This window comes from Hemiscyllium ocellatum, chromosome 25, assembly GCF_020745735.1.
Source record: "Hemiscyllium ocellatum isolate sHemOce1 chromosome 25, sHemOce1.pat.X.cur, whole genome shotgun sequence".
In the NCBI taxonomy this organism is placed as follows: Eukaryota; Metazoa; Chordata; class Chondrichthyes; order Orectolobiformes; family Hemiscylliidae; genus Hemiscyllium; species Hemiscyllium ocellatum.
Window position 1 is genome coordinate 5,077,524 of NC_083425.1, and position 25,551 is coordinate 5,103,074.

Here is a 25,551-nt window from a genome sequence, read left to right on the forward strand (position 1 = left end):
ACAACCTTCTCCAACCCTGATAAAATAATAAGAGCCCTTTCCCACGCTGAACCATTTGGCTAATTTTGACTTGAAGGCAAACCTGTACAAATACCCTCAACACTTCCAGCAGCACAGCCTCACATCAGCATGGTGAGGTCAGAAACTGAAATATTCTGTCTCTGCCCATACCCAAAGGTCAGCTGAGAGTAAGTATTAATGGTCACTGACTATGAACTTGTGAAAATAGCACAGTATCAATACGCTAGTGATACTTGACATTGATTCTAGACCTTGCTGAGACTGGGGGGTGCAATCACTTTACTTTGAGTAATGAGTTCTAGTGAAGAAATTATATTTCAGCTAATGAACATTATAACTGGATCTTCCTATTGCTTGCTGTAGATTGCACTCTCTTGAGTATCTCTGTTCCCAATGGGACTCATCTCCAGCTGCACTCAGAGCTAGACTGGGAGCTCAGTGAGTGAAGAGCCGCAGGTGTATGTCTGTGCCCTTCCACTCACTATGTTTGACTCACTTGTACATCAGCCCCTTTGGGCTTCCCCTAGTGCAGTGCTAACTTCATCACCCTCTCTGTCATCTAATCAGTCACCAGATTATATAACTACCTTGTACAGCTTGATATGGATGTAAATTTGGATGTTTTTTTGTGCGGGGGATGCGGGGAGAGATTATTAGACTGCTGATGATTGTTTTGCTTTGCTCAGATAAAGCTGCAGAAGCTGTCATGAGAATGTGGCCACCTCCTGCACCCCCTTCAGGCTCTACTGGTAACGTGGCTGACAGTAACCACCTACAGCATCATCATCCTCCTCCACACGCTGGTGAGTCTTAGCTTAGGATAACACAGGAGAGAGCACTGCATCCAACAGCAAATACCTCCCACCCATTCTCCCCCCATCATGACTCAAAGCACTAAGTCTTTGGAGCTATACAATCCTGCCCAGGGTTTCCTTCCAGAATTTTCTTGTGAAACGCTTTATTAGTTGGGTCCCTCAGTATAGGAATCTGTCTTTGATTTGGACACTCCACAACCCACATCCTCTGCTCATTATCAGCCAGTCCAGCAATAGCTCAATCTTTAAAATTATTATCCTTGTTTTCATGGACTCACCGTTCTGCATTGCTGTAACCTTCTCTGTAACCCACAGCTCTCAGATCTCTATGCTCCTTTTTGGGTTTCTTGCATATGGCCAGTTTTAATCATTCCCACCATTGACAAAAATATATTTTAAGCATTCCTTCCCCAAGTCCTCTCTACCTGCAAACCCTCCCCTAAAATCTGTCTATTCCAATGGAGCTTTTGGATACTTGTCCAAATGTTTTGATTAAGTGTCCATAAGACCATAAGACATAGGAGTGGAAGTAAGGCCATTCGGCCCATCGAGTCCACTCCGCCATTCAATCACGGCTGATGGGCATTTCAACTCCACTTACCAGCGTTCTCCCTGTAGCCCTTAATTCCTCGAGACAACAAGAATCTATCAATCACTGTCAAATTTTGTTTCATACCTCCATTGTGAGTGCCTTAGGATATTATCTCAGGGAACCAGTGTGGTAACATTAGAACTTGCATTTATATTGATGACAGAAGTAAGAACTGACTCACATATGAAATCACAGGCTTGTTTCAATATCACTAAACTGCAAAAGAAGCTCTACCAAAGAAGCGTCATTTCAGGTCTTCGACTCAGACAGTTACAGTCAGATCATTTAAAAGTAGTTGCAGGATTGTGAAAAAGTTTCTTGGATATCCACTTCTCAGGAGAACAATGTTGTGATTGACTGAATGAAATGCTTTGGTCAGGTTGATGAACACAATAAAGGATTTCAGCTGTTATCCTGCACAATTTATTTTTGGATTTGTCTGGCAACAAAGACCATGTCAGAGGTTCCTCTGGAAGGTCTGAAGCCAAACAGTGTCCCTAGCAGGATTTTCTCAGCCACGATATGTAGGTGATGCAGAAGAATGTGTGTTGGGATTTTCCCTGCTGCGGAAAGGAATGCAATGCCTCAATAGTTTCAACAACATGATTTATCTCCCTTCTTGAAGGTGGTTATTGTAGTCGCATTCCTGAGGTCAGGACAGAATTCTTGCTTCTCCCAGCTGCACAGGATAAGTGTGTGGAGTTATGTCTTGAGTAAACACTAACCAACTTTGAAGACTGCAGCCAGAATACCATCAGAGCTGCAGCTTTGTTGCTCTGCATCCATTTAACTGCTTGTTGCAGCTTATCCAGTGATGGTGACACACCCATGGATTCTAGCGCAGGGACTGGGAGAATAGCACAGAGTGAATCAGCTGCCACCAGGTCCGTGTTAGAAATGCTCTTCCCCACATCATCCTTTCGAAGAAAAATGACATTCTGTGAATGAAGGGGACTTTATTTACTTGTCTTTGGACTGCAGATGATCCTAGAAGTGGCTTCAAAACATTGAAGAATTGGAGGCTGGGAATTGTATAAGACATTACCACCAGGTGATGCAAGGAGCACACATGCACAAAAATAAAGTTTGTGTCATTTTTACGTGACGGACGTAGCTGCCCATTCAAGTTTAAGCCTGAAGCAATACTGTCTTAGCCAGGGCCTGAACCTTCCACTACCTATTGATGAAGCATTTAATCCTTCCCCTGCCCACCTCCATGACCAGCTATCTCTCATTGATTAGGCTGTTGGAATGGCTGTTCCCCTCGAGTTGCAGCATCAGGTAGAGCATGCAGCAGTCACACATTCAGTGCACACAGTGGTGACATCAGCAGCACATGCACAGTCACATGTGGATCACAGTTGTCCTAACGTCATTGCCTTGTCTGCGTGTGTGCCAGAGGCCATTTAATAATCACGCCATTCATTGTTTGAAACATATAAAAATGTGGAAGGTATTGACAGGGCAGATGTGGAGGAGGGTAGTTCCTCTTATGGGAAATTAATCAGGAGTCAGCCATTTAAAAGTGCGATCGGGGAGATTCAAGATGGCGGCACTCTGAAAAGTCTGCTGTGTTGGGCTCTGTGCCATACCCCAGGCTTCTACCCACCTCATTAGCCCCCGCTAAGAAAAAATTGTCAGTGTAAAGCAGGCAGAACACCTAGAACCTTTTTTAATTTGGATTTGGAGGCTTTGGAGTTGAAATGAAGGCAAACAAGGGAAAGGGAGCAAGAGGAGCACAGCAGACAGGGCACTCCCCAACTGTGTCGGCAGCTGCTCCTTTGACTCCCATGGTGGCGCCTTTGAGCTCGGGGGAGCAGCAGCATCTACTCTCAGAGTTCACGAAACTCCATGAAAAAATCGCAACGGTGCTAGTTCAGATCTCTTCCATGCTGAAAAAGCATGAGTGGGCGATCCAGTTATTGGATCGACACATGGAAACGGTCAAGCAAAGGACCATGGTGTTGGAGACTTCCGAGGAATAGATCCGAACCTTGGAGGGCTAGGTTCAGGCCTTACTGGACTAGGTTGATGACCTTGAAAATCTAGGTCGGCGAAAAAGCTTGTAGGTAGTGGGTCTTCCGGAACGCGAAGAAGGTGAGAATGTGGCCAGGTTCCTTGAGAAGTGGCTCCCGGAGTTGCTGGGGCTGGAGATCGAGTCGCGCCGGGTGAGTGTGGAGCGGGCCCACTGGATCGCGATGCACGGGTCTGGGTCGCATCAGTGCCCCCGCCTGGTCCTCGCGTGACTCCAGCACTATAAAGAAAAGCAGTTAATAATAGAAACATCCAGAAGTCTGGGAAGAGACTCACAGCCCCTAGTTCATAAAGGTTCGAGAATAATGTTTTTTCAAGACTTTTCTGGGGCTGTAATTTAGAAGAGGAAGATTTTTGATGATGTTAAGAAAAAAATTAAGAGACTTAAATATTCAGTATTCTCTGAGGTGCCCAACAGTGCTACGTTTGAATAATGGGGGATCTGTCAATAACTTGGACTCAGCGGAAAAAGCAAAAGAATTAGTGAACTCGCTGAAATGATAGACTTGGACTGAGGGGGAAAGCGGGAAAGATGTTTGCGGACAATGGCATAATTTTTTTTTAATCTTCTCTTTCTTTGTTCTTTTCCCTTTCATGGTCTTGGGCTAAGAGGCCTTTGGTTTAAACCTGGTTTGTTTCATATCGTATCCGTTTGGTAATTATCTGTTATTTTACTGTTCTGTTTTGCTGGGTGAGGGGTGGTTACTTCTTTGGTGTAAAAATGTGTGAGGTTGAGACATGGAGGGAGAGGGGAGGGCGTCCAATGTTAACCTGCAGGAGTGTAAATAACATGTTTTCTTTCTATTGACTGGGTTTGGGGTGTGGCCTTGACTAGAAGGTGCCAGGATGGCTGTAAGGTTGGGAGTGAATGCCCCTGTGGAAAGGGGGGAGATCTCAGGAGATTTGTGGTTTTTATGTTTATTTGTTCAAGTTAGGAGTAGTGGTTAGTTTCTTAGTTTTAGTACTGTTTGTAGACTAGTTTTTAAATTTGATAAGATGCGTGTTTTTCCACTTGTTGGACATTGAATGAGCTTCTTCCTTTCAGCGGTCCGCGGACTGTACTGTACGGTCATGGCTAGCAATCTGTTCATGTGGTGCACCTGGAATATAAATGGGAGCCATTTCCCCATTAAAAGGAAAAAGTTGATTTCAAATCTTAAGAAGGAAAGGATTGACATCACTTTATTGCAAAAGACATATTTAACCGATAGGGAATGTCTGAAGTTACAGCAGGGGGCATACAATAGGGTCTTCTTCTCCTCCTTCAATTCCATAAGCAGAGGAGTGGTCATACTGGTACAAAGGAACCTCCCATTTCAGGAGTTAGATCAAATCAAGGATGAGCATGGATGGTTCATCATTCTCAAAGCTCTGGTACACGGAGAAGAGTATGGCGTCCTGAACATTTACTGTCTCCCGGCACATCCTCTCAAATTTTTAGTTAGCCTAGTCTCTAAATTAATGGCTTTTGAGGTGTACTGTACAATTATAGGAGGAGATTTTAATTGTCTTGTGGACCCTGGGGTAGGCAGGATGCCAAGGCGTCTGTCGGGTACACCTCTGCAGTCTAAGCAGTTAGTGGACTTGTGTCAGGAGTTGGAGCTAATGGATGTGTTGCAGTGTCTCCACCCTAATGGGAGGGATTTTACCTTTTACTCCAAACCACACAAGTGCCACACAAGAATTGATATGTTCTTTGTTCCGTCAGTTTGTTTGGAGTTGGTGTTGACCTGTAGGATTAGGACATAACTATTTCGGACCATGCAGCAGTGTACTTGGATGTTAAGACCAAGGATAGTGGAATAGACACACGGCACTGACGCATGGATCTGTTTTACTGAGGGATGGCAACTTTGTACAGTACATTACAAGGGAGTTCAGGGCTTTTTTGGGACATCAATTGGGGTATGGCCAGTAATCCATCGGTGCTCTGGGAGACCAACAAGGCATATGTAAGGGGTCTAATTATTTCATACTCGATAACGAGAAGGAGGCAGGGAGAAGAGCAGCAGCGGATGCTTGAGGCCCGGCTGAAGGCAGCCGAGTCAGCATATTATAACAGACTATCCGTGGTTAAGTTACAATGGGACACTGACTCCAGGCTGGTCTGGACTCAGTGCTCATACAAACGGCGAAGAGAGGGATTCCCTTTGCAAAGCAAAGGCTGTTGGAATATGGGGATAAGCCGGGTAGATACCGGGTTTACCTGGCTAGGAAGAAAAGTGCACTGCAGTCCATTATGTACATTAGGGAGAGAACTGGCAACATCACTCGCGAGCTGAAAAAGATTAATCATAGAATCCCTACAGTGTGGAAACAGGCCCTTCGTCCCAACAAGTCCACAACGACCCACCCAGACCAATTTCTACTACTACTCTACATTTGCCTCAAACTAATGCACCTAACCTACACATCCCTGAATACTATGGGCAATTTTACCTTGGCCAATTCACCTAATCTGCAAATCTTTGGATTGTGGGAGGAAACCCACACAGACACAGGGAGAATGTACAAACTCCACACACAGTTGCCCAAGGCAGGGATCGAAACTGGGTCACTGGCACTGTGAGGCAGCAGTACTAACCACAGAGCCAATATGCCACCTACAGATGCCAGATTTCGGGAATTCTGTGTAGAGTTATACCAGTTGGAGGGCTGTGGGGATGGAGTAGCAAGAATGAAATTCTTTTTGAAATTCTGGACCTCCCCAGTATAAATGCAGATCAGCCCTCCCAATTAAATGCGCCTCTGACGATACAAGAGGTGGCAAGAGGCAGTAAGGCAGCTCCAAGGTGGCAAGATACCTCGTCCAGATGGGTTCCCGAGTGAGTTTTACAAGGGGTTTGTACACACGTTAGCTGAACCACTTCTGGAGATGTATAGTCACTCGTGTAGATAGGACTGCCTTCTGCTCTCTCTTAGGGAGGCCAATATCTCTCTTACTTTAAAGAGAGGAAAAGACACCGAGGATTGCGCATTGTACAGACCTACCTCCTTGTTGAATGTAGACTTCAACATTTTATCAAAGGTGTTGCCCATTATTGTAAAAGAGGACCAGACTGGGTTTATCAAGGACTGCAGCTCATCCAATAATATCAGGAGAGTATTGAACATAGTGCAAGTACGTCAACGGAGATTGATTCCGGGCTTGGTGGCCTCCCTGGATGCAGAAAAGGCTTTTGATTGGTTGGAATGGTCATGTCTCTTTGCTAATCTAGATCGCTTTGGTCTGGGGGAGCCTTCGCCAGGTGGGTGGCAGTGTTATATAGACACCCCAAGACAGTGATTATCATGAATGGTGTCAAATTGAGCAATTTCAGTGTGGGGTGAGGCAGCAGATAGGGATATCCTGTCTTACTGCTGCTGTTTATTTTGGTAATCAGGCCATCCAAAAGGACCCTGGAATAGTCACACCAAAGGTGGGAATTGAGAAACACAAAATTACTCTTTATGCGGATGATGTCCTTCTGTTTTGGCTAACCCAGAAAAGTCCATCCCCCTGATTAACACAACAAATTAAATTATTCAGCAGTTTTACGGGATACAGGATAAATTTTGCAAAGTCAGAAGTCATGTCCATGGGGGATTGGTGGAAGTACTGAAGCTGGAGGATGGAATGCAGTTTCCTTTTCGGTGATCACAGAAAGGTTTTCTCTACCTGGGAACTTTTATTACCCCACGTTCCGTCAGCTGTATAAAGCTAACTTTGTACAGCTGTTTGAGAGAATCAAGCAGGACTTGCAGCATGGGAGGGGCTACCCATATCATGGTTCGGCCGTATAGCCATGATTAAAATGAACGTTCTTCCTTGGTTATTGTATCCTATGAGAATGCTGTCGTTGTTGTTCCCCAGACAGGTGCTGCAGTGGTTTACCAGTTGGCTTGGATCCTTTATGTGGTGCCATAGGCGCTCCCTAATTAAATTTACCAAGCTGCAGCTTTTGCAGGATATGTGGGTGGGTGATGAACCTCCCAGATGTAGAGCTACCGAATAGGTGCCCTGCTGTTATATGTGGGGGACTGGGTGCTTAAGGACTCAAGTTCAATATGGCTGGATGTTGAGACCTCACAGGCAAGGTGTCCCCTCATCAGCTGGCTGTTTATGGACAAGATGAGGTCTGTTGCTGACCACTGTGAGAGCCCAATTACCTTAAATACGGTGAAAGCATGAAAGATAATGCAGCAGGGTGAGGGCAATTTGCTTAAGACTTCACCATTCACCACATCAGTGGGAGCCCCAGGATTTAGACCAGAGTCAACGGACTCCAGCTTTAGAGCATGGGAGTGTAATGGCATCTGTTTGGGAGATTTATTCGAGGGAGAGGTCTTGATGCCTTTCAATCAATTAAGTCAGAAACTCGGGATTCCTAATAGAAACCTTTTCCTATATTTCCAGGTTAGGGATTATATACAGAAGACCACCAAGCCCTTGGCTAAGCCCTACAAGTCAGATATTAAAAAACCAGTGCTCCAATGTGGGGGCACTTCCTCGGTTAGTACCATACACTATTTGCAGAGAGGGAGCACCTGGGGAATATGGAGAGGCTACATGGGATCTCGAATCAGGAGTTAGGCGAAGAAGTCTCATCAGAAATGTGGGAGGATATTTGGGGTAACGTAAAGAAAATTTTAATATTCAATAAAGCACGAGTTATGCAAATGAAGATCATTCACAGAGCCCATATGGCACTAGAGAGGTTAGCAAAGTTTAAGAAAGGACTTCTCTATAACGTCCCAAATGTAAAATCAGCATAGGCACCCTCACACATTGCTTTTGGTCCCGCTACAAGATTCACGGATATTGAGGTCTATTAGTGAATGAGCTGGAGAAGATCCTGGGAATTGAAGCTGAGAAGGATCCGGTATCCCTTCTTTTGGGGCTACCAAATCTGCCCTCTCTGGGTGAGCACGGGAAGAGGTTATTTAACATTCTTATACACTGTCAGGAAAAACATTCTAACTAACTGGATATCAGAAAAACCTCCCAAGTCTTGCAGGGTGGCGCAGACTTGTGATGGAGCACGTCCCCCAAGATTATTTGACGAGTATGGTGCACTATGGACAGACCAATTTTATAAGACATGGCAGTCATTTCTAAATTAAATAGATATGGACCTATCAGCGATACTGATTAGGGCCTTTATATAGCTGCAAGGACAGTGTGTGGTGGTCCGGGGACCTCAGTGAGGAAGGAGGTCTAGTAAATACGGGTATAATAACTGTTGCTCCCGTGACAGGAGCTTCAGTGGAGGTTGGCAAGTGGAGTAGAGTAAGTGTAATAGAATTTAATTTTACTGGATTGTAATTTAATTTAATACTATTTCATTTAATTTGAGGTCATTTTAACTTGGATTAAGTTAAGTAAATATGAGACTATTGTATCTTGAATAGTAGGCGGTAGTTTATTTTTAACATTGCTGCAATATAATAATGTGGTATTATTTCTACTTTGCTGTTTTTTTCTATTTTTATAACAACTTTTTTTTGTAAAGAGTAAAAATTTTTCAATAAATTAAGAAAGTGAGATCAGGCAAAAAACAGTTCTGTTAGAGAATTGAGTGTTTTTGGAACTCGGTCCTCGAAAAGACAGTGGGTATCAGTTTTCCTGAATATTTTACAAGGCAAAGGTAATAAATTCTTGTTACGGAAGAGAGTGAAGGATACAAACCTAGTTCTAGAAGGGTGCATATTCCTGCATTGTTTTCATTTAACCAGTGCTGGTAGCATTTCCATGCAATGGGGGACAGGGGTCTAGTACAGCTGACTTTATATTCCTAACTCCATTTTAAAATAAAGATTTTCTGGATTGGTCATAAGCTGCACTTTGAATTTCTCTTCATTTGGGCTCCTTTAGGCTGAGTTGAAAATGTGTTGCTGGAAAAGCGCAGCAGGTCAGGCAGCATTCAAAGAGCAGGAGAATCGACATTTCGGGCATGAGCCCTTCTTCAGGAATTGAAGCTCTTTGGATGCTGCCTGACCTGCTGCGCTTTTCCAGCAACACATTTTCAGCTCTGATCTCCAGCATCTGCAGTCCTCACTTTCTCCTCCTTTAGGCTGAGCCGTTGATCTTCATTCTCGTGTGACTTCTGGGTTTTGTGGTGTCTCAGTGCAAGTTAGATGTTTGTCACCTGTCCAACAGGCATTAGTCCCCTCAGGGATCGGTGATACCTCACTCATATCTTTGATTTGAACAATAACATAATCCAGGTGTCCATGCTTTGATCTAGGATGTTCGTTTTCAATTTGTCCTTCTGTCGAAAGATGTTGTAGGTTATAATGAAGCCACTGCTAAGCACACTGTCAGGACAGGGACATCATCTGAACTGGTTTTTTCCATCCAGTCTTTGCTCAATGGTTCCTTGCTGGGTGTCGGAATCCAAGCCAACCTGGCATTAAAGTCTCTCAAGGAAGATGATCTTTTCTTTTGAGATGGCATCAACTCCTACCAAGGCTACCATTCCCTGATCAGAATGGAATGCTTTTTTAGTCTCCTCATACTAGTCAAGGATTGGGTCATGAACACCAATGATGCATGTTGATTATGGCTGAGCTAGAGGTGGTGGTAATGAGCCTTAGGTTTATACAATTGGGGAGTTCTGACAGTGTGCCAAGAACATACTGTGCATAACAAAACCAACTCCATGCATATAGGAACAAGTCTGCCCTGCTTTTCCATTATTGGTGTATCCCTCTTGTTCCTTCAGCTGCACGTCCCCGGGAATGTACAGTTGTCACGGAGGGAAATTAGGCATTTGTGGTCTTCATAGTTTGCATGACCTGATTTGCAGCTCTTCTTTCTGGAAGTTTCAAAACATAATGCTTACTTTCTTTGATGTTGAAGGTGATGATCCCAGAGTTTGGCTCCCCAGCCACAATAAAGTGGGACAGCTTATTTTTGGGGCAAATGTTTTTCAGCTCAGCTATGGGTGCTGCTGTTAGACCTTTGTGCATCTGTTGCGTCTGACCAGGATTCACTGCCCTGTCCCTGTTGCCAGTTTTACATTGCCACAGGACCTGTCAAAGAGAACCTGATGGAAGCCTGTGCAAGACTTTAATATGGCAAACTTGTGGCACCTTCATTGTCTATACAATCTTCTTGGATTAGTGGTCAGGTTTCTGTGATGTATCAAGCCTTGATGTGCTATAGTCAATCAGGTGCACAGATGTCTTTCACCTGTTCTTCCATCAAGAATATCTTAGAGTGCAGTTTGACCTTTCCTGCCATTGGTGGCCCTGGCAGGAGAATAAAGCTCACAAATGCACCATTCCAAGAATTATTAGAACACACAAGCCTCACCACTACAATCAACAGAAAGTGTGGTCACTATTATATTGTAGGAAACGGAAGCTAAACTTAATTTTAAATTCAAACTTGTGCTCCTTGCAATATATCATGATTCCTCCACAATAACAAACAGAGATGATGGTGATGGGGAAATTTAACACCAGCCATCATTTATATCTAGTTATTCCAATATCCAAGATTATCTCTTGAATGCCATTTCCATTTAACCAGCTGTTAAAAATTTTATTTTCTGGATGCTTCAACACTGCATGATGAATAAAAAGTTTATTTCATCTAGGTGACCAACATAGGACTCTAAGCACAAGCACCAAAGCCAATGAGGAACCTCCTCACCATCAGGAATGGCAGAACAGTCAGAGCCAACATGTACCCAAAGGTAAGTAAATACAGGCACTTCGTCTATAAAGCGACGCTGCGTTCTTGTGCAACCCCTTGTTATAGAAAAATCGCGCTTTAGAAACAGCACATTAAGTGTTGGCGATGTAATTGTATTACAGTCAACACACATTTAAAAGTGTGCACTTTAGAAACAGCATCCCCAATTTGTCAATTGCGTTAGTGAAGTTGCATTGACAAAATGCACATTATAGCAGAACGACCTGTAATTCAATCTCTTCATTCTTCTCTTCATCCTGTTGTGACCGTGAAACCATTTCGGGGTGCCAAAGACACTTTTGTTTCCATCAAATAAAATGAGGAAAGGAATAACTTGCACTTCATTATAAAATTTTTTTTTAGAAAAGCCCTTTGTACTTCACAACCAATGAAGTACTTTTGAACTGGTCATTTGTATTATAGGAAACAGAGAGAATAATCTTTGGACAGCAAGCTCCAAGGAAAAGCAACATCATCAAATGGATAAACAGTATTGGTTGAGGGATGACAGTGGTCAAGAACGCCCTTTCATTGAGAGAGAGAGAGTGTGTGTGTGTGTGTGTGTGTGTGTGTGTGTGTGTGTGTGGAAACGCACTGCCATTTTCGAATTCTTATGAGCAATGGACAGTTTCCAAACTGGGGCATATTGAAAATCTGCTCCCTTATATTTTCATCACCAATAAAAACTTAAGAACTGAATGTGTTACTGCATACAAAATAATGTAATTCAGAAGAGATTAGAATAAATTATTCTTTTTTTCTCAATCTAAAATGACTGATCTATTTGTAACTTTAGTTAAAACTTTGGAAAATAAAACTGAAATATGGAAAGTAGAAACCAAACTTGAGGCTGAATATTTTTTCCTGAAAAATAAGTTATTTTCAAGGATACAAACAAAAACAAAACGAAAGTCAAAAGTCAGATCAGAGTCTGATTCTAGTTCCTGGAGTTAAAACGTCACTGGTGGCAGATCAGTGATGACATGTTCATTTAGGAGAGTGACGGAATTCTGAATAATGGATGGAAAGTGGTAGTACAGAAGACGACAAAGAAAATTTAAAGGCTTTTTTTGAAAAAGCGTTCATCAGTCACTAGTTCCAGCTTTGTAACTGATAAATGCCTGCTGCAGAGAAGACTATTTCGTTTATCTCTTAAAGTGATTTTTAAGGCCTAATCATATCTGTTTGTCCTCAGCAGAACACACTGATCCAGCATCAATTTCAGAGTGGAAGACAGATTCAAATCAGTCCAAGCCTCCTTGCCGAGAACCTACTGCAAACCAAACGCCGGGACAACCTCCTGATACTACAAGTGACCACACAAGGTATCATACTGCAAGTTGAAAGTCAGAAAAATCAGCGTACGGTTCGAGGGTGGCAGAAAACCTGTCCTAACGATGCTCATCATGGGGAATGTTTGATATTGGCAAGATATCTAAAGCCTGCTTTCAAAGGCTAAATGAGAATACGACTAGTAGAAATCAAGGAACTGCTGTCTTGGTCATAGGATCTTAGCAACACAGAACAGCATTGTATAGCCAATCATACCTCTGTCAGTTCTTGGAAGAGCTATTCAATTCATCACACTTTGCCCATTATCCTGCCAAAGGTTTTTCATGTTGTTGAACTTTTGCAAGTTACTGTTGAATCTGCTTTCACTGCTTTCTCAGGCAGCACATCTCCGATCACAATAGTTTGCTGACTGAAGGAAGGAAAAATCAGTAATTGATCTCATGATCTCTCGAGTCTCCATTACCATTTGATTAAATGGAGGGTTAACTTCTGTGTCAACCCCACTTCCTGTTCTCCCCATCCCCACCCACTCCTGTTCCCTTAGTGTTCAAAAACCGATTCTCAGTCTTGAATATTCACAGTAGTCTCAGGCTGAAGATTCTTAAGGGTCAACATTCTGTGAAGATATGCCTTCTCACAATCCTAAATGATTGGCCACTCATCCCAAGGCAGTGACTCCTATTTCTTATCTCGCCAGCCAAGGAAAAAGAGCATCTCAGCATCAATCCTCTAGACTACTCTCGATCATGTGCCAAAAAGACTCATTACTGCACTGGTTCTTTTGTCCATTATTTTTATATAAGTATCTTCTGGTTACTGACCTTGTTGCAAACAGAAACTTGCAAGCGTACTTGCCGTTTCAAAACCCTCCAGACCAATCCCTTAATTACATTGCACAGGTCCAGAAGATCAAATTCCAATAACTGAGCAAATCAAAATTTCAAGCACTGTAATGATGCAGAGGCAAGCTGAGCCATTACTATTCTGAGCTGATACATGATCAAACAGTAATTCTTCTCTGTGGAGAGAGATTGACATTTTTAATTAGAGTACTTGAAGTTTCTGAGGCAGGCACATGCCTTCTAATATAATTGAGGTTGCAGATGAAGCAGTGATAGAGATTAAGGATACCAGGTGTGCTGCTGTTTCACAAATATCTAATACAGACTGTGTTTAAATATTAACATTTATACTGGTTAAAAGCAAACTATGCCCATTGTCAGATCCATTCAGCCCAGTCGAAGAATTCCTCCCTTCCATACCTCCCTTGTTCAGTCATTCTTTGACAGCTTTGCTGTTGCTTTCAAAGCTATGATCTTTGCTCAACTTTGCAATATGGAGGGAACCAGAAGGGGTTTTTGGTTCCGGTTTTCTTCTGTTGTCAAAGATATTAGCATCAACTGCATTGATGGTTACAATGTTAAGTTCAACATTCTTAGAGTTAGGAAACAACATCTGTGGTAAAATGTGATCATGTAAGTGGCAAGAGAGGGCAGGATTTGGCGCGTGTGTGATTCACTCTGCAAACGAATAGCACGATGTAACTTAGTATCAAGTTACATAAGGGAGGTGACCCACTTTAGTTGTGATATTGTATATCATCCTGGGGGTTAAGATGGACTTAGGGATCTGATTGCACTAGAACAGCCATACAAATACTGTAGCTACAAGTGGTAAGGAATCCTTCCATGAAACTGCCCATCATCCACATGTGTAAGTCAGGAGTCTGATGGAATAACCCCCACTTGCATGGATGAGTGCAGCTCATACAATGCTCAAGAAGCTAAACAATATCTACCAATAAAGTAGCCTTCTTAATTGGTGCCACATACACAAACATATACTTCTGCAGTGCATCAGGAGTGCATCAAAGATCCTTAGGTAGCACCTTAAAACTTCCAACCACTGCCATCCAGAAGTACAAGGGCAGCACCTGTATGTGTGGGAGAAATGGGAGCAGGAATGAGTCTCATGTTTTACAATTATTATTTTTGTTTCTGTTGAGCAGTCAACAACCAGTGGTATCTGTAACTAAGAACAACCACTTCAGTGGAGCAGATATGAAGACACCCTGCTTGCCCATTCCCCTTGATGTTCCAGTATGGACAAAACAGCTGCCACATGAGGATGTCTTGGAGGAGCTGCTAATACATGGCATGATAGAAAAACCACAGACAGTAGTGTTCAACGAGGATAAGGTCGAGAATTATGCCATTGGAGAATGGGGGGAGCGCCTGGTTCATGCATTCCTCACACACTGGAAGGAGAGTGACAGCCAGCACAAACCCAGGGACATTATGTGGGCAAACGAGAATGGGGAGAGTGGTCTGCCCTATGATTTCAAGGTCATATTCACCTCCATGAATGATGAGCAGGTGGAGACCTTCATTGAAGTTAAATCTACAATCAAAGCTGAGAAGAACTTTGTCCAACTCTCAGCTCAAGAAGTGGACTTGGCATTGAAGGTCAAAGATCATTACCACTTGTACAGAGTGTACAAGGCAGGGGACTCTCAGAATGTTCAGCTGTGTCGAATTAAGAACTTGGCACAGTGTTTGCATGCCAAACAACTTGAATTGTTTCTGTTTGTGTAAATGCTATGCTATTTTTAGAGGTGATTAGTCAAGTTTATTGCTAATTTATATAAAATGCATAAAAGCAATGTGAACAATTAGAAAACACTGTAGATGTTAGGAATATTCAGCAGCAGTGGAAAGTAATATTTCAGGTGATGCTCTTCTTAGAATTTGAAGGTTACACCTAAATTGTTAGCTGCTGAGTGTCTAGTTTTTTTATTTTTATTCATTATTAGCGGATAAGAAAGAGGTTGAGGTTTAAGATTGCACTAATGGGATAATTTGGGAAGTCCTTTTTGTACTTAATTTTTTATCAATGCTTTTATACATTTCCAAATGCATCCCCTAAGCAAATAATGCATAAAAGAGTATATGTTCACTATGAAAATCTTGTCTACTACATGATTATTTTCTAAAATGACTTTGTCCTCCACCTCTCTGCAATCAAGAGACCAAACTGATTTTAGAATTTAGAATAAATTAAATCAAAAGAAGCTATATCTATAAAAAGATTTAAATAATTCTGTATATAAGAAAAGCTTGCAGAGAAGATGCTTTTTGCTTGAATCCTTCAAGGGCAGTTAAGATCGCCACATAGTGAAGATAGTGGAATCAGAAGGGTTCCAGATTGAGTCAAGGATAGTGGGTTCACCAATGGTGATTGGACAGCTCCAGGTTTACTTGTACAGATAAAGCACAATACATGAAAATACATAAGGCAGCATCTGTGTAGAGCACAAGTTAACATTTCATAGCAGTGACCCTTTAATTCTAACAAAAGGTTACAGATCCAAAATGTTAATTTGGTTTCACTCCACAGATGCCACCAGCCCTGCTGAGTATTTTCAGCACTTTGTACTTACTTCACTTTTACTGAGACCCACATTCTAATTTTCAAACTACCCACATTCTCAAATTCAAAGATAGCTGCAGGGATAGAGGAAAATTAATATACGTCCCGATTTCAACTCAGACTGTGAAAACTGGAATCCAGAACTAAAGATTAGTGAGGAGATAATTCTGAAAGAGTTATGGAAATATTTGGAGATAAAATGAATCACTAAAAGCAACAAATAAAAATTAGTGTTTCATATCTTTAATACAACTTGGATACAGTTTTTTTTTAAACACATACTGTCAATATATAATTGGCAAATGAATCTTTCAGAATAAAGCAATGTACAGACTTCATGCTGAAGTATCAAAGAGCTTCTCAATCATATCTTCAACCTGTTCCACTCTGTATTTTATATATTTTTCAGTATTCTTGGTAAAGGGAACATTTGAATACCTGCAGAGTTAATGAACAATTAACAAGTCAGCAATGATGACAAGTTTTGTAGAAGAACAAATGTGCCAAAGTTATCCATCAGGCTTTGTTTCTGAATGCAATATCATCATTTCAGAAGCATGAACTCATATTAGCATTCGTCTCTCAAACACAAAGTATTCATTCTCTACTCAAAGCTATTCCCAAGTGGTTTACCCCAGAAGGGTATTTGTATACAGACTTTAGCTATGGACATAATATCCATGGTGTTCAACACTGGAATTCGATCATGCCAAGTGGAATCCAGAAAATAAATGGCTTGCATCGATCTATCATTTTTCACAACCTCAGACACACTGTTCCTGATATGATTTTTATGAATGGATTATTTTTACCTCATCCTTACATGCAACAAACAATTCTTACCTCTGCCAAAAGTTCTTATAGACCCCAGTTACATTTTCCTTCTGTGCATGTCTGATTTTATCCCTTTGCTCTTTGTCTGGAATGGCCCAGGATTTTTGGATTTTGCACAGTTCTTCCAGCCCATCGTTAAATGCCTTCAAAACAGAAATCAGTTGTCTTTGAAATGAATTAATGCTTTCTCATAGCAAAGCAGCAGACATAGAAAACTGAGTCCAAGCCTGTCCAGTGCTGAACCTGGACAGGTCCATTCCTCTGCAGTTTTACAATCATCAAAACACATGTTCATCTCATTCAAAAAGTATGGTGTTCTCACTCGCAGCAACCACCTTGTCCCTTGTTTTAATGCTTTTCAAGTTTAAAACCACAAATATTTGTGGTTTTAATGTTAAATGAGAGAGAGAGAAGTTTCCAGTTGCAATTAAGTAAGCATTTCATAAAAACTGCTCAAAATGCCTTAATGGGCAGGAGTTATCACCACTGTGATCCTGCAGTCAGTCCAGAAGTGGACGGTGCAGCCTGCCCAGGTGAACCACAGCGAGCACTGTCCTTTCAGTGGCAAACAAGTCAGGTCAGTTTGCAGATGATTTGAAGATATGATCAGGTTTACTGGCAGATTCACCAAGCGTCGTGTGTAAGTTACAGCCAAGTTAACAAGGTAGCAGACAGTGCTCACCACCCGTGGATCTGCTCCCCAGGGCAGTCAGGAGGAACGGGTGTGTTTATGTTTTGGGGTGGAGTTGAGTTGAGTTCCTGGAAGGACACTGCTGCATATAGTTATCATAGAAACTGAGCCCAACAAAGCTGCAAAGAGACAGTCAGTTACAGCAGAATAAAGCTGAGAAGAAATGGAAAACTATCTTGCTGCAATAACTTTACCTTTCCAGGAGTTCACATAAGTGAAACGTGAGGCACTTCACAAAGGGGGTTAGGACATGCCTGTAGGTGTGCAGAGGTAGTCACATGCATTTAGGAAGAAACCATTGCATTCGAGGAAATTCTTACACATCAATTGTCTCTTACCTTAAATCGGTCTTTAATTGCTTGTCTTTCCTTATCTTTCAACTGAAAAGATAAAATAAAATGGATTACACCAATAACTCACCAGAGGTCCTGCTACTGCTAAAAAGAAATTGCTGATTACTATGACTTAATTGAGGCAGGATTCAAATTGATTATTTTGCCATACAGTCCAGAAAAATCCCAGGTTCAACTTTTAAATTTACATGAAGTTAGTTATCTCAAAAGGTGACAGAGCCAAAGCGGGTAAATGAAGTTTGAATACAAATCAGCCACAATCTAAAAACAGTGAAACAAGATCGGGGCTAACTGTTATATTTATGTTCAGATGCAGCATGGCCTCCCCAAGCTAAAAGATAAAGGTACAAACCAAAGGTCAGCCAAGGCTCCTACATGTGACTGTTACGCAGTGATCCCAGTCAGTTTGCAGATGATTTGAAGGTATGATCAGGTTTACTGGGTAGACTCACCAAGCGCCGTGTGTAAGTTACAGCCAGGTTAACAAGGTAGCAGACAGTGCTCACCACCCGTGGATCTGCTCCCCAGGGCAGTCAGGAGGAACGGGTGTGTTTATGTTTTGGGGGTGGAGTGAGTTGAGTTCCTGGAAGGACACTGCTGCATATAGTTATCATAGAAACTGAGCCCAGCAAAGCTGCACAAGGCTGCAAATGTGTTGCTGGTCAAAGCACAGCAGCTGCAAATGTGTTGCTGGTCAAAGCACAGCAGGTTAGGCAGCATCTCAGGAATAGAGAATTCGACGTTTCGAGCATAAGCCCTTCATCAGGAATAAGAGAGAGAGAGCCAAGCAGGCTGAGATAAAAGGTAGGGAGGAGGGACTAGGGGGAGGGGTGATGGAGGTGGGATAAGTGGAAGGAGGTCAAGGTGAGGGTGATAGGCCGGAGTGGGGTGGGGGCGGAGAGGTCAGGAAGAGGATTGCAGGTTAGGAGGGCGGTGCTGAGTTGAGGGAACCGACTGAGACAAGGTGGGGGGAGGGGAAATGAGGAAGCTGGAGAAATCTGAATTCATACCTTGTGGTTGGAGGGTTCCCAGGCGGAAGATGAGGCGCTCCTCCTCCAGCCGTCGTGTAGTTGTGTTCTGCCGGTGGAGGAGTCCAAGGACCTGCATGTCCTCGGTGGAGTGGGAGGGGGAGTTAAAGTGTTGAGCCACGGGGTGATTGGGTTGGTTGGTTCGGGCGGCCCAGAGGTGTTCTCTGAAGCGTTCCGCAAGTAAGCGGCCTGTCTCACCAATATAGAGGAGGCCACATCGGGTGCAGCGGATGCAATAGATGATGTGTGTGGAGGTACAGGTGAACTTGTGGCGGATATGGAAGGATCCCTTGGGGCCTTGGAGGGAAGTGAGTGTGGAGGTGTGGGCGCAAGTTTTACATTTCCTGCGGTTGCAGGGGAAGGTGCCGGGGGTGGAGGTTGGGTTGGTGGGGGGTGTGGATCTGACAAGGGAGTCACGAAGGGAGTGGTCCTTGCGGAACGCTGATAGGGGAGGGGAGGGAAATATATCCTTGGTGGTGGGGTCCGTTTGGAGGTGGCGGAAATGGCGGCGGATAATACGTTGTATGCGCAGGTTGGTGGGGTGGTAGGTGAGAACCAGTGGGGTTCTGTCTTGGTGGCGGTTGGGGGAGCGGGGCTCAAGGGCGGAGGAGCGGGAAGTGGAGGAGATGCGGTGGAGGGCATCGTCGATCACGTCTGGGGGGAATCTGCGGTCCTTGAAGAAGGAGGCCATCTGGGCTGTGCGGTGTTGGAATTGGTCCTCCTGGGAGCAGATGCGGCGGAGACGAAGGAATTGGGAATATGGGATGGCGTTTTTACAGGGGGCAGGGTGGGAGGAGGTGTAGTCCAGGTAGCTGTGGGAGTCAGTCAGTTTATAATAGATGTCTGTGTTGAGTCGGTCGCCCGAGATAGAAATGGAAAGGTCTAGGAAGGGGAGGGAGGAGTCTGAGACAGTCCAGGTGAATTTCAGGTCGGGATGGAAGGTGTTAGTAAAGTTGATGAACTGTTCAACCTCCTCGTGGGAGCACGAGGCAGCGCCGATACAGTCATCGATGTAGCGGAGGAAAAGGTGGGGGGTGGTGCCAGTGTAGTTGCGGAAGATGGACTGTTCCACATATCCTACGAAGAGGCAGGCATAGCTGGGGCCCATGCGGGTGCCCATGGCAACTCCTTTAGTTTGGAGGAAGTGGGAGGATTGAAAAGAGAAGTTATTCAGGGTGAGGACCAGTTCAGTCAGTCGAAGGAGGGTGTCAGTGGAAGGGTACTGGTTGGTGCGGCGGGAAAGGAAGAAGCGGAGGGCTTTGAGTCCTTCGTGATGGGGGATGGAGGTGTCCTGTACACCTCCATCTGGACATCCAGTCCCTGTACACCTCCATCTGGACATCCAGTCCCTGTACACCTCCATCTGGACATCCAGTCCCTGTACACCTCCATCTGGACATCCAGTCCCTGTACACCTCCATCTGGACATCCAGTCCCTGTACACCTCCATCTGGACATCCAGTCCCTGTACACCTCCATCTGGACATCCAGTCCCTGTACACCTCCATCTGGACATCCAGTCCCTGTACACCTCCATCTGGACATCCAGTCCCTGTACACCTCCATCCCCCATCACGAAGGACTCAAAGCCCTCCGCTTCTTCCTTTCCCGCCGCACCAACCAGTACCCTTCCACTGACACCCCCCTTCGACTGACTGAACTGGTCCTCACCCTGAATAACTTCTCTTTTCAATCCTCCCACTTCCTCCAAACTAAAGGAGTTGCCATGGGCACCCGCATGGGCCCCAGCTATGCCTGCCTCTTCGTAGGATATGTGGAACAGTCCATCTTCCGCAACTACACTGGCACCACCCCCCACCTTTTCCTCCGCTACATCGATGACTGTATCGGCGCTGCCTCGTGCTCCCACGAGGAGGTTGAACAGTTCATCAACTTTACTAACACCTTCCATCCCGACCTGAAATTCACCTGGACTGTCTCAGACTCCTCCCTCCCCTTCCTAGACCTTTCCATTTCTATCTCGGGCGACCGACTCAACACAGACATCTATTATAAACTGACTGACTCCCACAGCTACCTGGACTACACCTCCTCCCACCCTGCCCCCTGTAAAAACGCCCTCCCATATTCCCAATTCCTTCGTCTCCGCCGCATCTGCTCCCAGGAGGACCAATTCCAACACCGCACAGCCCAGATGGCCTCCTTCTTCAAGGACCGCAGATTCCCCCCAGACGTGATCGACGATGCCCTCCACCGCATCTCCTCCACTTCCCGCTCCTCCGCCCTTGAGCCCCGCTCCTCCAACCGCCACCAAGACAGAACCCCACTGGTTCTCACCTACCACCCCACCAACCTGCGCATACAACGTATTATCCGCCGCCATTTCCGCCACCTCCAAACGGACCCCACCACCAAGGATATATTTCCCTCCCCTCCCCTATCAGCGTTCCGCAAGGACCACTCCCTTCGTGACTCCCTTGTCAGATCCACACCCCCCACCAACCCAACCTCCACCCCCGGCACCTTCCCCTGCAACCGCAGGAAATGTAAAACTTGCGCCCACACCTCCACACTCACTTCCCTCCAAGGCCCCAAGGGATCCTTCCATATCCGCCACAAGTTCACCTGTACCTCCACACACATCATCTATTGCATCCGCTGCACCCGATGTGGCCTCCTCTATATTGGTGAGACAGGCCGCTTACTTGCGGAACGCTTCAGAGAACACCTCTGGGCCGCCCGAACCAACCAACCCAATCACCCCGTGGCTCAACACTTTAACTCCCCCTCCCACTCCACCGAGGACATGCAGGTCCTTGGACTCCTCCACCGGCAGAACACAACTACACGACGGCTGGAGGAGGAGCGCCTCATCTTCCGCCTGGGAACCCTCCAACCACAAGGTATGAATTCAGATTTCTCCAGCTTCCTCATTTCCCCTCCCCCCACCTTGTCTCAGTCGGTTCCCTCAACTCAGCACCGCCCTCCTAACCTGCAATCCTCTTCCTGACCTCTCCGCCCCCACCCCACTCCGGCCTATCACCCTCACCTTGACCTCCTTCCACCTATCCCACCTCCATCGCCCCTCCCCCTAGTCCCTCCTCCCTACCTTTTATCTCAGCCTGCTTGGCTCTCTCTCTCTTATTCCTGATGAAGGGCTTATGCTCGAAACGTCGAATTCTCTATTCCTGAGATGCTGCCTAACCTGCTGTGCTTTGACCAGCAACACATTTGCAGCTGTGATCTCCAGCATCTGCAGACCTCATTTTTTACTCGAAGCTGCACAAGGCCACAGGAAGGAGTGTTTTACACAAATTTAACAAATATTAGGAACACTTACTTTTGTTGTTGACTGCAAGACAGGCATGTTAATCTCATTTACGGGTGATGTGACCTTTAACCAACTGTAAAAATAGGATTACATGTTAAGCAGATAGTTCCCTGCTATATAATTAGCACCATTCTCCCTCTATTTCATAAAGAAAAACAGGAAGTGAATGTTCCTAGCCTCCACATTTCTGCCACTGTTCCTGCAGAAGCCAACTTCAGGAACATGATTCTTACAGCACAAGCTCCTCCACATCAAGATCCATCTTTCAGACTCAACCACATTCATTCAAAAATCACAAAGGGCAGATTTCCTTTTGGAAAGGACAGGAGTCAAACAAAAAAGGTCCTTCTTTCAATTAACAGTTACATACGGACTATTATCAATATAGTTTTTAATTCCAGATTAACAATTTAAATTTTTCACTGGCCTGATAGATTTAGAATTCATGTCTCTAGATTTTTAGTTCAAACCTCTGATATATTAAGTAATTTAATGACAACATTAAGTGGGGACAGAATCAAGCTTCATTGTGGTGTCTTCAGTCAAGTTGCACGTAGATGTGGAGAAAAAGGACAAGGTACAGAAGATTTGTTGGCATCTACAGAACGGTGATGGTCTTCAGAGGGTTGGGAGGACAGAAGAGCACAAAGCACAAACTAAACCAAGATTACCTGCGCTGGTAAATTTGGAGCTGCTCGTCAATGTGCGCCTTGTAAGTCTTGTCTGCATTCTTCTGTGTTACTGCTACAAGTTGGATTAATTCAGACCTGAACAAACATACCGAAAGTGAGGAAGCTGGTTGACCTCAGCTTTTAACCAGTAACCAATTGCACCAACCTACAATTTTTGCTAGTTTCTTCAACTATATCCTGCTGGGAACTTAAAGACACTTTCACAACGTAGAAAAGTTATAAAATACAACAGTATTGCCTCCAGACATTTGAACAGATCCAGTCTAATGCATTACAACCAAGACAATGGCCTGTAGTCCAGAATGGAGGGCTCAGACAGCTGTCAGTGCAGAATAGGATCATGGTTTAGCAGCAGCTCACAAACTGGTTTTGGCTACGGCTTTATATGATGGTATAAAGGGAAATATTTCAAAAGAAAAACAAACATTCTACCAGTAGAGAAAGAGCAAAAATAGAACAAAGTTCTTGTTTTCTGTTTCACTTCTGCAGCTTTAAATTTGCCAGTCCGAGAACACCAGACATAATTATCACAAAACTTACTTCTCCAAGGATTTCAGGATGTAATTAAAGTTATTGAGAAGGAAGACTGCACCCAAAGCAGTGTCTTCATAAACCTTAGCCTTGCTGTGCAGGTTCAGCTGCAGGTTGCCTAGTATCTTGCCTAGTGAGAGAGGGAAGTGTATTAAAATTGGAGTAAGAAAGGTGCAGAAATAAATTTCTTTTGAAAACAAATTATCTGCATATCATCAGGAGATATAGTCTTTATTCTCTACTGCTTCCCACTGGTACTAGCTTTCATTTTCAGTTGGTGACTCACCGAGACTCAGGGGGATGTCCTGACAGGATTATCTAACAGTAGTGGCCAGTTCTCTCATCCCAGCTGGTCGTCAGCACACCAGTAGCCCACAAATTATTTATTTTTAATCCTGAGAACCAGAGATGGCTGTACAAGAAAGATCTCTGGGAGATGGAGCAATGGGGAGCAAGTTGTGTAGAGGCACAGATCAGATCTGGTAAGAATGCAAGAAACACAACTCAAGGGGCTGAATTACCTTCCGTTTCCACAATACCTTTTCCAATATGATTTCACAGAGATCAACAAACTTTGTCAATCAAATTCCAAAGTCAGGTTAATACAGAAGAGCGGTTTATTCACTGTAGCTCAAGTGGATCAAACACTTGCCCGAATCAGACAGGAGCTCAAATCTCCTACAGAAATCTGAACACAATCTTGACTGACACTTCTAGCTGCACTGTAGGAAGGGGTTCTCTCTCAGATGAGAGAAAAGCTACATCTGCCTTTTCAAATAGAGATGAAACTTAATAGCACTATTCGAATCATCCATCAACCAATATGATTAAAAAAAAAAGATTTTCTGGTCATTTTCAGATTTAGATTGAGAATTTATTGTGATATATAGGTGAGTACAGGAATACAAGAGCACAGTGAAAAATGTACAAAGTTACCATCTGCCAGGGCCATTTCAGTATACGAAAGACAGGATTACAAACAGAAGTAAAAGAAACAGCCAAAAGAAAGAGGAAACATCTAGATCACTCCCCTGCCTCCTTGCTGCCAGAAAACCAAAGCCACAAATCTTATCCCTCAGACTGCGAACACGGAGAACCCCTGAGACCCTGCATGCTGCACAACTGTACACCCACCACCTCCCTCATCATTGGTATTTGTGGAAGTTTTCCGAACCTCCTCCATCACAATATGGCTACACATTTAAAAAAAAACTTAACTGACTGCAGCAAGCTTTAGAACACCTTGGTGTTGTGCAATATACTATTGTTCCTTAGGAAAGACAATCTGTGGTCCTTACCCAGCCTGGGAGATAGTGGGGGCTGCAGATGCTAGAGAAGTCAGAATCAACAGTGACTAAGATTGAACAACAGGCCAAGCAGAAGACAAAAAGAAACCAAGACAGTCCCAACCCACACTGCAGCAGAGGCAATGTATGACATGAAGCTGCTGAGAATTCAGCACTAATTGAAAGTTAAAAGGCACTAGCATCCCACACACTCATGCTAAAATACCCCTTGAATCTTTTACTGGAGACTTGCAATCTAAATTTTAAATTATAAACGTGATTCATACACTGAGTAATGCAAATAATGTGGGAAGTGGAAATATCATGGTTCCATACTAAAGCACCTCCCCAAAAAAAACTTAACTGGAAGTTTCAAAATTTGGGCAGAATACAACAAATCAACAAGACCAGGAAATAAACTTCATACAGGATATGTAAATTGCTTCTTAATACCTCAACACTAACTTAAAAACTTAACCAGCAATTAAAAGTATACAAATAGGTTGCCTATGATAAGGTGGGGGAAAACAAGTTTCCATTATTTGTATAATCAAAACCCTAGGTGCACACAATGAGAAACATACAGCATATCTGATACCAAACTTAAAGCAGCTTTTTTAACAATTCATTCATGGGATATGAGCACCTTTCTCATCAACCACATTGATATGGATCTGAAATCGCATGTAGGCCAGACTGGGTAAGGGACAATAACTTGTGGCGCTGGGTAAAGCACAGATCAGGCAGCAACTGAGAAGCAGAAGAGTTGGTGTGTCACGAGTCCTGATGAAGGGTTAAGCCTGAAATGTTGACTCTCTTGCTCCTCAGATGCTGCCCGATTTGCTGCACTTTTTCCAGTGCCACACATAATCAACTCCGACTTCTCCAGCATCTGCAGTTCCCCACTATCTTCCAGGCTGGGTAAGAACCACAAATTGGATTTCCTAAGGAACATTAGTGAGCGAGATTGGTTTCTACA

General features: G+C 43.8%; 2 protein-coding genes across 8 annotated transcripts in view; one reads left to right on the plus strand and one right to left on the minus strand.

Moving 5' to 3' along the window:
- The window catches only part of wu:fj29h11 (uncharacterized), a 153,603-nt gene extending 138,203 nt beyond the window's left edge, over positions 1-15,400 (plus strand). Inside the window, exons 46-49 of the mRNA XM_060844678.1 lie at positions 708-824; positions 11,046-11,144; positions 12,339-12,468; positions 14,445-15,400. Coding sequence (XP_060700661.1) covers positions 708-824; positions 11,046-11,144; positions 12,339-12,468; positions 14,445-15,030 — 932 coding nt within the window. The 3' untranslated portion in view covers positions 15,031-15,400. The remainder of the gene's footprint in view (positions 1-707; positions 825-11,045; positions 11,145-12,338; positions 12,469-14,444) is intronic.
- Positions 15,401-16,092: 692 nt separating this feature from the next.
- exoc7 (exocyst complex component 7) overlaps positions 16,093-25,551 on the minus strand; it is a 42,939-nt gene continuing 33,480 nt past the window's right edge. For 6 of the 7 annotated variants that reach the window (XM_060844682.1, XM_060844681.1, XM_060844680.1 and 3 more), the window contains 6 exons: positions 23,296-23,416; positions 22,735-22,830; positions 22,073-22,136; positions 17,729-17,770; positions 16,709-16,842; positions 16,093-16,303 (listed from right to left, as the gene is read on the minus strand). In XM_060844682.1, coding sequence (XP_060700665.1) covers positions 16,201-16,303; positions 16,709-16,842; positions 17,729-17,770; positions 22,073-22,136; positions 22,735-22,830; positions 23,296-23,416 — 560 coding nt within the window. In that variant the 3' untranslated portion in view covers positions 16,093-16,200. Of the gene's footprint in view, positions 16,304-16,708; positions 16,843-17,728; positions 17,771-22,072; positions 22,137-22,734; positions 22,831-23,295; positions 23,417-25,551 lie in introns of those variants that run through there. The other variant, XR_009646058.1, reaches the window with a different exon arrangement.